At 41.9% G+C, this 14,542-nt stretch overlaps 1 protein-coding gene across 1 annotated transcript; it reads left to right on the top strand.

Moving 5' to 3' along the window:
- Positions 1 to 279: 279 nt before the first annotated feature.
- On the top strand, positions 280 to 13,483 carry B3GNT9 (UDP-GlcNAc:betaGal beta-1,3-N-acetylglucosaminyltransferase 9). The gene is made up of 2 exons (XM_069738733.1): positions 280 to 402; positions 11,368 to 13,483. The coding sequence occupies exon 2, from the start codon at positions 11,422 to 11,424 to the stop codon at positions 12,670 to 12,672; it is 1,251 nt and encodes a 416-aa protein (XP_069594834.1). The 5' UTR covers positions 280 to 402; positions 11,368 to 11,421; the 3' UTR covers positions 12,673 to 13,483.
- The last annotated feature ends 1,059 nt before the right edge of the window (positions 13,484 to 14,542 follow it).

The raw sequence follows: 14,542 nt of genomic DNA, 5'->3' as shown, positions 1-14,542 counted from the left end.
CCTCGGCTCTTATTCTGGAGGAGAGGCTTATGGAATGTACAGATTGAAGGAAATCCAGATGTGATTATTTGGCAGCGCGGAGAAAAAAAAAGGCTTCGCACAAAGGAAACAAAAGCCCGAGAAGGGTCCTGTATGGAGCAGCAATGGGACATCTGCCACTTTAAGTGCCCTTCTCCTCCCCATCATCTCCCTCCCCTGTCATGTCCAGTCTGGCAAATAATCAGACCCGTTGTGGGGGATCCGGCGGCGGCGGCGGCGGCCCCCTGAGTTTTCTGCTTTCTAAAATCAGTGCACAGAACTTGTTGCTTTCTGCCACATCACAGACGGATCGAGACTCGGCGCCTGGGGAGCTAAGCTGCCCATGAAGCGGCTCCTGGCAGAAAATCTGGGAAATATGAGAAGGTAAGTCGTCTATTATCTGATGACGGGTTAGATGGTGGAGAGGACATATGTGATGATGAGCATGGAAACGCGCGTGGAGACCCAAAGACCATGTTCACACTAGTGATAAATGCATAACTGACGCATCTATCCTATGGGTATCAGTATAATGTCACCACGTATGATGGCATGGGGACCCTTCCGAATATACTGCACTCCTAATTCGAGAACCCCCTCGTTGGATACTCTACATTTTGAAAGTCACCCCTATCCCTTAACACTTTGATCATTTGGGGGTCCGACCTCTATGGTCCTCAGCGATCATTAAAGAACGGAGTGGAAGTGGATCATGCGCTCTGCCGCGCCATTCATTCTAGCGAGAGCGCCGTAGATTTCTGGGCGCTGATCATCAGAATGAATGGAGCGGCGGAGCGCATGGTCAAGAGCCCCAGTTCCCAGCAGTTAGACCCCCCAGTGATCAGATAGTTGCCCCCTATCCAACTCTCAAACCCCGGTAGGAAAGGTAGAGGCGCTGTGTCATGGCAGATTTCGTCATGCATGGTGCACTTTTTTTTTTCTCTAGGCGGGACCATCAGGCGGCATGTGATGGATCAGACACTGCGCCATTTTCATTTTTTGGCTCCTGTGGTCAATGGAGTCAAATCAGATCCAGAAAATTGACGAAAGCAGATGTGAACATTAAGGGTCTGGTTCATCGTTTGCATTGTTTGCTTTCTTAACTCGCGTTTTTTGTTTTTTTGTTACTTTTGGTATTCATTGATGTTTTTGTAAGTCATTTTTAAAGTTGCACAAAGACAAAATTGCTCTTTTTTTATGCATAGATTTTGCGACATTTTCGACGGAACTTGTGACTTTTGGTACAAAAAACGTCAATGAACACAAGATAGAAGAATAACTTTTTTTTAAAAATGCAGTTGACGAACTGGACTTTAAAAAGGTGCAAATTAACAGAAAAATAAGGAACAAATAAAAACAGGCAAAAAAATGCAGAAAATTAGACTAGACCAAAAAGGTGCAAATTAGTGATGAGCGGACGTGCTGGGATAAGGTGTTATCTGAGCATGCTCGGGTGCTAACCGGGTGTCTTCGGCGTGCTCGAAATATATGTTCATGTCCACGCGGCTGCATGTCTCATGGCTGTCCGACAGTCCTAACACATGTCGGGATTGTCTAACAAACAGGAAATCCCTACATGTGTTGCAGCTGTCGAAGTCACTCGGTTAGCACCCGAGCATGCTCAGATAACACCTTACGTTGTAGAGCCGTTATGTTTGTCCCTGTGTGTAAGGACCTCATCAAACAACTCCCTCATATATCAGTTTCCCGTTCCCTGGGACTTTAAATTTTCAATTTGGGAGTGGTTAACAGGTTAATTGCCTTCATTAAAAATTATAACATATCAATAGAATAGGTGATAACTTGCAGAGCAGTCAGGGACCTCCACTGGTTCTGAGAATGGGGCTCTATCAATGGAACAAAAACAAAACATACGCACCAACACTCCATTCATTCTCTAGGGGACTGTGTACACACCACACAGCTTTATCCAGCAGTCCCATGGAAAATGAATACTCCATGATGGGGCACATTTCAGACCACTGCTCCCTTCATACTGGGCTCTATCACAGAGAGGTGATAACTTCATGGAAATAACCCTTTAAGGGGAATATCCAGGACTATTTTATTTATTTTTTTTACTATGGGCCTAAAAGCTTAGAGAGGCAACTATCTGCCTGTTTAACCTAGCGCCGGTTCAGAGTGGTCAAACTGACTGACTGCTCTTGCCTGCGATTCAGCTGCTCTGCGTCAACAGAGCAGCTCTTCTTCTTCCAGGCTGCTCTGTCGATGGTGGGTTACTGCCCACGTCATGCTGATGGACAGCTAGCTCCCCGCAGTTAGGCAGTGGGGAGCCGGCTGACAATCAGCATGACTTCAGCAGTTATGCCCCGTCAACAGAGCAGAGTGGAAGTGGAACAGGAGCGATCCATGACCATTCTACGCCGGCAGAGATCAGCGCCGAGCACAATAGGCAGGTAGTTAGGAACTACCTCTACCTGTTAGTTCTTAGACCCATAGTAAAAAAACAAAAAAAACAAATATAGTCCTGGATAACCCCTTTAAGCTTTAATAATGTATTATAGGTCAATTTTATACGCCCTAAGCTTTATGGATGAACTCTAGTACCATCATCATGATCCCAAGTCAGCTAGCTAGTGGTCTCCCACTAGCTCAGAGACGACTGAAAATTAGAGATATTCTGCAGAGGGGAAATCTGGTGAGAAATGCTGGACAATTAGTGCTGCAGTGTAGAGCAGAGCTGTGGGTGGTCCTACAAGTGATTGGCAGTTATTTCTACATGAACAATCATAAAGGGAAGATTGTCAATTATCAGTAGGACTGCCCAGCGAACTCGGATGTATATAGGGACCGCCTACCGGACTCATGTATACAAACACCAAAGAATAAAATACAACTTCTTCCACAAAATATATATATTAATCTGATCAGCTTCCCCTGCTCTGTCACCTCCCGCCTGCAGATCTGAGACCATTTTATAACATGACAGGTTCCATGTACAACCGGACCCCCAAATGGTGCACTTAGTTCAGAGTAGCACTTCAACTTTTGCTTTATATTTCAACTGATCTATCAAACTTTACATCAGCCAGAAAAACTTGGCAAAACTTTTGAATGATTCTATGTTCCAAAGAACTGTTAGATCTTTCTCTTATTCTGTTATCTTATTCTAAAAAGGAATAAAAAAAAGTCTCAAAGTTCTATTTTTGCCAAAAGGAAAACAATTCTGTGTACTCGCTTATCTAAAAAATTGAGGCTCACTGACTGCGACATTTCGAGGAGTGAAAACTTCAGGATTGGGTGCTCGACTGACTGCAGTGTCCCCTTCTGTTGGGGAATTCTATGGTTGCCAAAATGTCCGGCATAAATCCCTAGCCATGTTTAGTCATATACTCACGGAGCAGATGAATGATTTCCACTTCAGTCGGTCTTTTCTGGCTGTGTCACGTATATCATGTATCATGTTGATTGTGAAAGAATATCTGCTCCACAGATGAGAAGCTTGTTGCAAATCAGCTCCATGATATCAGTGCGGCAAGTAGGTTATATACACATTGCTTCATTTTCCTACAATAAGGGAGGACAATATATCTGGATTTCAAGATATCATTATTTTTATGGTTCAATTTCTTGAGCAAATCTGGCATTTAAAGGAAATCTATCACCAGTTTTTTGCCCATCTGTGAGCAGCATGATGTAGGGGCAGAGACCCTGATTCCAGCAACGTGTCACTTTTGATAAAACCCCTCTGATGCAGATCTGTGAATGCTGAGCTCTGTATAACCCCCGCCCACACCACTGATTGGTGTACACTGTACCAATCAGCGGTGGGGGCGTGGTTGGACTACACAGCAGCAGGTTTACTAGTCCTCTAGTGATAATCTCCTGCTGATTTTATCAAAACTGTAGCAAGCAGAGTAGTAAGTGACACATCACTGGAATCAGGGTCTCTGTCTCTACATTATTCGTTCTTAGGAGACAGAATGAAGGGAACATGACAGCAGTATTGGGCCATATACGTTATGGTAGATCCTTATTGGTAAATATTTAATACTATGTAGTTTTTGTCTTTTTTATACATGCACCAAAACAATACATAAAGCTAATAAAGTTACAAATACCACCAGAGTAATAGCAACGGTTTCTCGCTTAATTCTCCTTTGAAGAATCTGATAATAATGTAACCGAGCCCATGGAAAGTTACAAAACGTCCTGGAGGCTCAGTCTGTGTCTTGTCAACCAGAAGAACATTTCACTCCCTGGGGACATCTCATTTCTCACAGTTCCAGGAGAGATACTAGTCCCGATTTATCATGGTTGTTTCTCCACTTTTTGCTCCTTATTTAGTATTTGCGCCTTATTCCTTCTAACATTTGCACCATTTTTTAAGTCATCTTTGTCTTTTATCTCTTTTTATTTTTTTTATGTTTATTTTTATATTTTAGCCTTATTAATTTAGTACAACTTTTGCAAAATGCCTTTTTTTTTGGTTGTTGCACGTCTTACTCCAGTCCTTGCCTGGAATAACGGAATTTTCAATTTGGCTAATTTTTTTGCGATCTGGCAAATTCTTCCCCAAACCATTTTAGGTGCTGAAAAGTCGCAAAAAAAACCAGGTAAAGACAAAAATAACGAGCATTTTTTATTTTCCCCCCATACGGCCTGCACGGTCCAGCTGAATCTGTTCTGCATCACATACATGTATATAAATACATACATACACTTGGGCTATGAAAAAGCCATTTTGTAAGAATAATCTACAGCTACATAATGCACTTCTGCATATTTAATTAATTCCAGCAAATATTCCAGTGTACTTTTTTTTCTAATCTTGACCTGTTTTAAGGACGATATTCTCCGACAGATGCTGCTTTTATTAGTAAAATATGTGATGCACAAAAAAAGACAACAGGAAATAGAAATCCTCCCGAGTCAGAGGTTTATTCCTTAAGGCTTTAGTTTGCAACCTGCGGCTCTCCAGCTGTTCTGAAACTGGGAGACGTAGATTTACATGAACTGAATAGCTGAAGGTTACAGACGACTGACTTAAAGGGGTCGTCTCAAGTTCTTAAATGGATAAAATTACAAAGTGCGTGCAAAAACAAGAAACTTTTTGCAATATACTTTCCATTAAAAACCCTCTCCGTTCTCAAGAATTGGGGGACTTTTAATTTTGCAGTCTGCCTGCTGTCTTAAAATGGACAGTTATCTATGTCACGCTATGACTGTCTTCAGTAAGGGAGGGGAGCCTCAAATTGTCCCTGGAACTTGGACTCTAACTATCCCTGTCTTGGGGTACTCTTGAAGGTGGAGAGGCCTGAGTCTCGGATCTTACTATTCTCCTGTTAAACCCTGATCTGTCCCCTCCCCCCAAACCATGAGGCCTGGGACAGAAATGTAAGGTAAACAAGACACAAAGACAAAACAGGGATAACAGAAAACCTCTATCATACAAAAGCACTAACAAACAATAGGGAGGAGAATAGGGACAGGGAGGAATAAACTAAATAAGAACAGGGATCACGAGATAAACACACACATAGTAGAGCAAACCATAGAACACCTCTACAGCAACTACTCTGCAACCACTTAGCTTTAGCACACAGCACAGGAAGACGAATCTTTCAGCGGCAGGGACAGGAAGGTCTGGGCAGCTTTTAAAGGAGGAAGTAATGACCAGATCAGAAGCAGCTGAAATGGAACTGCATGTTTCTAACCAGCATAGAAAGGGTCATTAACCGCTTCAGCACCAGAGGAAACTAAATCCATTTAATATGGGACACAAATCACACCATCCCTAAAGAAGACCTGCAATTCGTTAAAATGACAGCAAAAAAAGTCACAAAATCCATAGGAAAATGATCAAAAATATTCCACAAAAGACGCTTCATGAAAAAAAAATCCAGAGTTTTCTGAAGTGTCTTCTTATTGAAAAGCTTGATGGGTTCTTAAAAGTTTAAAAAACATTGTGTGCACATCGCCTTAGAGAGTTTTTAAGCTGTCAGAGAACCGCTGCAGCAAGATATCATCATGGATAATCGTTGTGGCTGCATGTCACCCGGCTGTTCGACAACCGCAACACATGCAGGGATTTCCTGTTCGTTAAACAATCCCTGCATGTGTTGTAGCTGTCGAACAGCCAGAGTCATGCAGCTACAGCGACTCAAGCATTTTTTTTTAGCACCCCAAAAATTAGGGCAAGAGCGTCTTAAATTAATTTATTCTAATGGGAAGGAAATTAAGACCTGTAGGACATATGAGAGCTAGTAAAGTCAGCAGTAGCCTGGAAAGACATAGAGCTCACATTCAGGTTGTATTACTGAGAGGGACACTCCCATCCAGCATGTATTACTGAGAGGGACACTCCCTATCCAGCATGTATTACAGAGAAGGACACTCCCATCCAGCATGTATTACTGAGAGGGACACTCCCCATCAAGCATGTATTACTGAGAGGGACACTCCCCATCCAGCATGTATTACTGAGAGGGACACTCCCCATCCAGCATGTATTACTGAGAGGGACACTCCCCATCCAGCATGTATTACTGAGAGGGACACTCCCCATCCAGCATGTATTACTGAGAGACACTCCACATCCAGCATGCATTACTGAGAGGGACACTCCCCATCCAGCATGTATTACTGAGAGAGACACTCCCCATCCAGCATGTATTACAGAGAGGGACACTCCCATCCAGCATGTATTACTGAGAGGGACACTCCCATCCAGCATGTATTACTGAGAGGGACACTCCCCATCCAGCATGTATTACCGAGACACTCACATCCAGCATGCATTACTGAGAGGGACACTCCCCATCCAGCATGTATTACAGAGAGGGACACTCCCATCCAGCATGTATTACAGAGAGGGACACTCCCATCCAGCATGTATTACTGAGAGAGACACTTCCCCATCCAGAATGTATTACTAAGAGGGACACTCCCCATCCAGCATGTATTATAGAGAGGGACACTCCCCATCCAGCATGTATTACAGAGAGGGACACTCCCATCCAGCATGTATTACAGAGCGGGACACTCCCATTCAGCATGTATTACAGAGAGGGACACTCCCCATCCAGCATGTATTACTGAGAGAGACACTCCCACCTGACAGAAAATGCAAAAGTCAAACCTCTCCATAACCAAATCTAGATGGCTGCTCATCGCCAAAACGCAATCATATAGTCCTAATAGTGACATTTATTCCAAATCCTATGGAAAGCGTCGATTGGGCATAGGAGACAAGTCTGAAATGACCATCATTTCTGATAAATCCAGGTTACAGGAATCCATTTCCTGGAAAAACTAGCAAAGACTGGCAGACTCCAAGCCTTCCCGCTCTCAGGCATCCATAAAGTTCACACTTTGGTTTTAATCCCCAGACCTGGAAAATAAATTCTCATTGTTCCTCGATAAATTTATATTCTACATAGGTAATATCCCACTGAACATGTTTAACCTTATGTGCCATGAATTGTGAGCCCCATCCTGTATTTTTTATTTTTTTTATAGAAACTTGTGAATTTTATAACTGTAGAAAAATATTAAACATAGGAAAATTGGATTTTCTTTGCCAAAATCTGTGTTTTTGGCAATAGGTTCTTAGAGGTCTTAGAAAGTGAACTTTCCAAAACCAGGCCAGCTTCCAGAGATACTTCCCAGCTGCTTCAGCCAGAACCGTCACATAAGACATTCACCCTTCACTACCTGGGGACCAATCTTATACTCATTAAATTAGTTCTAAGAAATAATAAAACTTGCTAAAAAGTATCTAATAGACTTCTTCACTGGATACAAGACACGGTTATACTGACCGCTCCGTGAACAGCTTCGCATGTGAGTAGGAGACGTGTTGACATGGAACAGTTTACTTCTATTTTATTTCAATATAAACAACCAGATTAAATAAATTATAACAAAAAAAAAAGCAATATAAAAACAAAAAAAAGTATCTCCTGTGTTTCCTTCTGGATTGTTAGCGGCTAGGAGGAATCACTGGGTAACTCTTTGGTTTATGCTAAGGGGTAACAGTCTGAAGCACAATCCTTTATCTTGATGTGTTTGAGATGGACTTGTAACCTTGAGATTGTTGATATTGTTCAATAATTGTATTTTTTGAGTCTTCAGACAGTTCTCTACTCATCTGTCTGTTCTCCATGCTTAGTGTGGCACACACAAACACACAATGCAAAGATTGAGTCAACTTCTCCCCTTTTTATCTGGATTCAGGTGTGATTTTCAAATTGCCCACACCTGTCACTTGCCACAGGTGAATTTGAACGAGCATCACATGATTGAAACAAAGGGATTTTCCCGCAATTTTGAAAAGGTGCCAACAATTTTGTCCGGCCCATTTTTGGTGTTTTGTTTAAGTTAATGTATTTTTTTTCCTCATTTTTTTGTGTTGCTCCAATACACACAAAGGAAATAAACGTGTGTAACAATGTAATTGTTGTGTAATTGCAATAATTTTCTGGGAGAAATATTTCATTTTCTGGAACAATTTCAAGAGTGCCAACACTTTCGGCTATAACTGCTGATAGAAGCAGGTCTTTGAAAATGAATAATTGTTTATATTTTTCTTATGCGTTTTTATTTATTACTGATGTGCAGTGGCATACCGCTAATGGCGGCAGGACATGTGAATACCATGGGGCCCGTGAGCTGGGTGAGGCATGTACCAGTGACGGCATCAAGTCACCCCTCTGCCCGTCATTGTGAGCAATGATGATGGAGGAGGGAGCATCAGCTGACACTTTCTCCCCATCATTCTTCCTCGGTGTCTGACGTCTAAGCGCAGCAGACGTGATGACGTTATTACAGCGCACCCACTGTAATGAGGTGTGCGGCGCTTCACACAACAGGCTCAGGAGACAGGGCATAGGGTGGAACAAGGAGAGGTGAGTATTGTATTTGTTTTGTAAATCAGTGACTGGTGGCCATAATAGAGTATGGAGCTCCATGGGCAGTGCATTATATTCTATGGAGGACCATGGGGAGTGCATTATACCATATGGAGGACTATGGGGAGTGCATTATACTATATGGAGGACTATGGGCTGTGCATTATACCATATGGAGGACTATGGGGAGTGCATTATACTATATGGAGGACTATGGGCTGTGCATTATACCATATAGAGGACTATGGGGAGTGCATTATACTATATGGAGGACTATGGGCTGTGCAGAATACTATATGGAGGACCATGGGGAGTACATTATACTATATGGAGGACTATAGGGAGTGCATTATAATATGTGGAGGACTTTGGGGAGTGCATTATACCAGGGGTGTCAAACTGCATTTCTCGAGGGCTGCAAACAGGTCATGTTTTCAGGATTTCCTTGTAGTGCACAGGTGATAATTTAATCACCTACACACATGATTGCAGCACCTTGTGCAATGCTAAGGAAATCTTGAAAACACGCATGGTTTGCGGCCCTCGAGGAATGCAGTTTGACACCCCTGCATTATACTATATTGAGGGCTATCAGGAGTGTATTATACTATATGGAGGACTATGGGGAGTGTATTATACTATATGGATGACTATGGGGAGTGTATTATACTATATGGAGGACTATAGGGAGTACGTTCTAATATATGGAGGACTATAGGGAGTGCATTATAATATATGGAGTACTATAGGGAGTGCGCTATAATATATGGAGGACTATAGGGAGTGCGTTATAATATATGGAGGACTATAGGGAGTGCATTATAATATATGGAGTACTATAGGGAGTGCGCTATAATATATGGAGGACTATAGGGAGTGCGTTATAATATATGGAGGACTATAGGGAGTGCGTTATAATATAAGGAGGACTTGGGAGAGTGTATTATACTATATGGAGGACAATTGGTGAGTGTATTACACTATATGGTGGAGTATTGGGAGTCAGTTTTTATCACTATGGTATTGAGTGAAAACCAGATATTTTGCTAGGTGAACATATTTCTATATCAAATGGAAGGAATTAAAGATGAACATATTGACCAGCGGCATTGTTGTACCACCTTAAAATGAAGTTTATTATTAGTAAAGGTGTTATATATGTGTGGGGATGTGCCTACTTGTATAATAATACATGCGCATAGTAAGTAAACTCTGCTAGGCCAAAATTATATTTGATGTCACTATGGGAAAAGACGTGATCATTTCCAATGGTTGAAGTAAAAAATGAACCATCTACTATTGACTTATCGTGAGAAAATAACTGGTTACCAGCTATTATTATAAACTGTGTCTATAACAGCACGGGATACATCGATCCAAATATGAATCAACGCATTTCGAACTATGTGCTTAAATAGAATCTTTCAGCAAGTTTTTGCTATGTAATCATGATGTAGGGGAATAGATTCCGGCGATGTGTCACTCCATTAGCTATGATTTTCCTCAATACCTCATAACACTGAGAAATAGAGCAAAAACAACATCCTTAATTTTATAAAACTCAATGTTACATGGTGTACGGAAAACAAGAAATGAGTAGTGATGAGCGAGTATGCTCGTTACTCGAGTTTTCCAAGCATGCTCCGGTGTTCTCAAAGGATCTTGGGCGTGCTCACAGATTATGTTTGTGTCCCCGCAGTTGCATGATTTGCGGCTGTTAGCCTAAACACATGCAGGGATTGCCTGTTTGTTAGGGAATCCCCTCATGTATTCAGGCTGTCTAGCAGCCGCAAATCATGCAGCTGCGGAGACTCAAACATAATCTACGGGCACGCCCAAAATACTAAGAGAACACTCGAGCATGCTCAGAAAACTCTAGTAACAAGCACACTTACTTACTCTTACTCATCACTAGTAAGGACTTATCATTGTTAGAGAACTTCCTGATTTGATACCTACTGTTCTCATTGAAAAATAATGAAGCTCTCTCTTGTACATTTTCCCGTCTTCTCTGTGAATGAGCAGACTAATTTTTATAGTTCATCATTCCTTTATTTTTGCTCGATTAGTTTCCTTTGCCTATGCCAATTTTCCTATTGTTATCACCTTCAACATATATTTGGGGTGACAAGATCATGAATGGAGTTAAGTATTCCCAGATATGGGCTTTCACAAAAGTAGTGGTAGCTATCATACTTGTATTCACATCTGCCATGATGTATAAAACACTATTCCTTTCTCCTGGACCTCATGTGTAAACATAAGATTAAGCATGTTGTCAATCATGTATTCGATAAGGTCTGGTATGGCGGTCACATCTGGATGTCGTCAACGTATTGGCCATACCAGACCACCAAATGCCATCTGCTGTCAAAAAGAAATATATAGTCGTGCTCCCACCATGTGTGGGATATCTGTGATCTATGCTCTCCCATAGCCATCATCCTCCCTGTAATATTTTTTTCTTGTCTTCCAGATGGGTTCCTTTCCTTGACCTAAGAAACTAACAAGGTTCGATGGTGAGTCAACGATGAGAGTTCGGCTGAAGGGAGATGTCTTCTGCACCTTATTCTTGGTGATTGCCCTTTGTACGTTACTTTATGCTTTGTTCAGACCAACACAAAAAACATCTCCCGCCAAGCCAAAGAAACCAAAGGTTCCACCGCAGACTGTGAAGCCGAAGACTTTCTTGGAGTCTGAGGAGAGTCCGGGTAAAGCCAAACTCCTCTCCGATGCATACAATGCCCAGGAGGCCAGTGAAGAGGTAAAACCTTCTGGTTCTTCGGTGATCACGGTGCCACCATTTGACTTTCAACAGTATCTGAAGAACAAAGATTACCGCAACTTCACCCTGCTGATCAATCAGCCAAATAAATGTAACAAGCCACCAGGAGACTCTTTCCTTCTTATTGCTGTGAAATCCATTGTGGAAGACTTTGATCGGCGTGAAAGTGTCCGCAAGACTTGGGGAAGAGAAGGGGTAATCAATGGGGCACGGGTACGAAGAGTCTTCCTACTGGGGATCCCCAGGAATAAAACATCAGTGTCTATGTGGCAATCCCTCATGCAGCAAGAAAGTCATTACTACAAAGATATTTTATTATGGGATTTTCTTGATACTTTCTTCAATTTAACCTTGAAAGAGATCCACTTCCTTAGCTGGGCGGCGGAGCATTGCAACAACGTCAAATTTATATTCAAAGGAGACGCCGACGTGTTTGTCAACGTAGAGAATCTTATCAATTTCCTGCAGTCTCAGGATCCCGATGCAGACTTGTTTGTTGGGGACATTATCAATAACGCGAAGCCAATCAGATCGAAGAAAAGCAAATATTACATACCCGAGACAATGTACGGGCTAGGAACGTATCCAGCGTACGCCGGTGGAGGAGGATTCTTAATGTCAGGGGTCACAATGAAGAAACTAGCCAAGTCCTGCAATGAAGTCGAGCTTTTCCCCATAGATGATGTGTTCCTGGGCATGTGCTTGCAAAGGATTCATCTCGCACCAGTTCTTCATGCTGGGTTTAAAACATTTGGTATTACAAAACCATCAGCCGCTCCCCATTTGCAGACATTTGATCCCTGCTTCTACCGGGATTTAATGGTGGTGCACAGCCTGAAGGCGGCAGAGATATGGCTGATGTGGAATCTTCTTCATAGCCAACAAGCACCGTGTTCTCAAAAGCAGAGGATAAAAAAACCTTTTCATTGGAAAAGAAAGAAAGCTAAACAACCAATTTCTAAAGTACCAAAACCATCAACTACCAAAAAGCAGTAAGAAGACGAAGCAGAAATATGGAAAAAGTTTAAAGCATGACTTTTCCAACCAAATACACAAGTTCGGTGCACCCTTGGTGTGGCCAAACAAATCACTACACCTCACCTCCTCCATCTATCTCTGTCCTTCTCTGGCATGTGTCAAGCGAGAGCTGTCCATCAATACAGAAAAGGGGTGGAGCTAGAAGGAAAACAAGTAGGTGGACTGATCAGTTTGGCCACACCAAGGGTGCACCGAACCTGTACTTGGGTTGAACAGTCACTCTGCACTGATACAGTCCAGCTAAATGGACTTATTCAGCACAGAATGACTGTTCAAACCAGGTACAGGCCCTTGTGCATCACGTCAGAGACATTTATATACACCTTCCCACCAGCTTGGTTTCCATCTACCTCCACACTTGATGAGGAAGTGAGGAAAGTTAGCAATTGGCCGAAGGAGCGTTTGTCCGGTGTATGGAAGTCTTTGGCCTACACTGATATTTGGTGTAGGGCTACACCAAGACGGTAGAAAACTAAAAACCATCCTTTAGCAGTACACAAAGTCACAGGGTAGGTCCTGCCCCCAAGGAACTTCTTTAAAACAGTTTTATGTAATTACAGACTTAGTATAGGTGCATGGGCTCCTGTACAGAGTGCAGATGACCCATGTAGATGTGTCAGTCCCATGTAGATGACTACCACGTGGCATAAAGTAAACAGTGACTTTTGCAGAAAGTACAGGCAATCAATGGTAAAAGCTTGATTCTGATGTGCAGTTCTTAGATGCATGGCAATTACCAAAGCTTGGTAGCATTCTGGATATGTATTCTAAAAAAAAAAAAAAATGTCTGCACATAGTGTTAGAAGTTTTGTCGAGTAGATCTAAAAATGCCATGAAAAATTGTCAAAAAAAAATGCTTGAAAGGCTCTTTCTATGTATTTCTATGTTTATCCACTTTGTTGTTTTTTTTTCAAACAACAACTTTTAAGTGAATTACTTTGCTTTGATGGCGTTCCAGATTGAATACCATCGGAGTTGGAGTAAATTCCATAAAAATAAAAAAAGTGTGAAAAAATACATTCCAAAAACTCATCAAAACTGCTTTAGTAAACATTTTAGAAAAAGAAAAACTGCTACGAAAAAAAGTGTGTTTCTAGAAGTGGTTTCCAGGTGAAAAAATGTGTTGTTTTTGACCATCCCCAAGAACTTCATCTGAGCATAGCCCAAGGCGAAGGGTTAGCCATCACTCCAAAAAAAAAAAAAAGTAAAAATGTCCATAAGAAAACAAAAAGTTCTTGGTGTAGCCCGAGCCTCACACACAGGCTGCGAAATATATCTCAACCCTTTCAACAATTGATTTGTGTCTAAATAAATGCACTGAAACATGGCTTTTCTGTTCAACATTTCTTGTTTTTGTAGCATTTTTTCCAATTACCGTGTAGTAGGTGACTCAAGCGCAATTTATTACCACCACAGGGGGATGCGGACCACCCATAACTATCTGAGTATACTTTTTGAGCAGGTTGATGCAGCTAGGCTTCCCCTTCCGAGGATAAGATCCTAATATTGGAGAAGGTGGGTGAAAAAAATCTTCCATAAAACAAGGTAAGGAACAAAGATTCTCAAGTCTTCAAGGATCATTCCAAACTTTCCTTTTTGTCACCCATTCTTCAAGAAAAGACTTCAAAAAGATTTTGGGGTAACTAGTAGTGATGATGAGCGAACGTGGTTGGGTAAGATGTTATTCGAGCATGCTCGGGTGCAGAGTGTCTTTGGCGTGCTCGATAAATATGGTCGAGTCCCCGCGACTGTTCGACAGCAGCCACAAATGCAGGGATTGCCTAACAAACAGAAAATCCCTGTATAAATGGCAGTCCGGCTAGAATCT

Source organism: Ranitomeya imitator, chromosome 9, assembly GCF_032444005.1.
Source record: "Ranitomeya imitator isolate aRanImi1 chromosome 9, aRanImi1.pri, whole genome shotgun sequence".
Lineage (NCBI taxonomy): Eukaryota > Metazoa > Chordata > Amphibia > Anura > Dendrobatidae > Ranitomeya > Ranitomeya imitator.
Note: the sequence above shows the minus strand (reverse complement) of the source record. Positions and strands in the feature narration are given on the sequence as shown.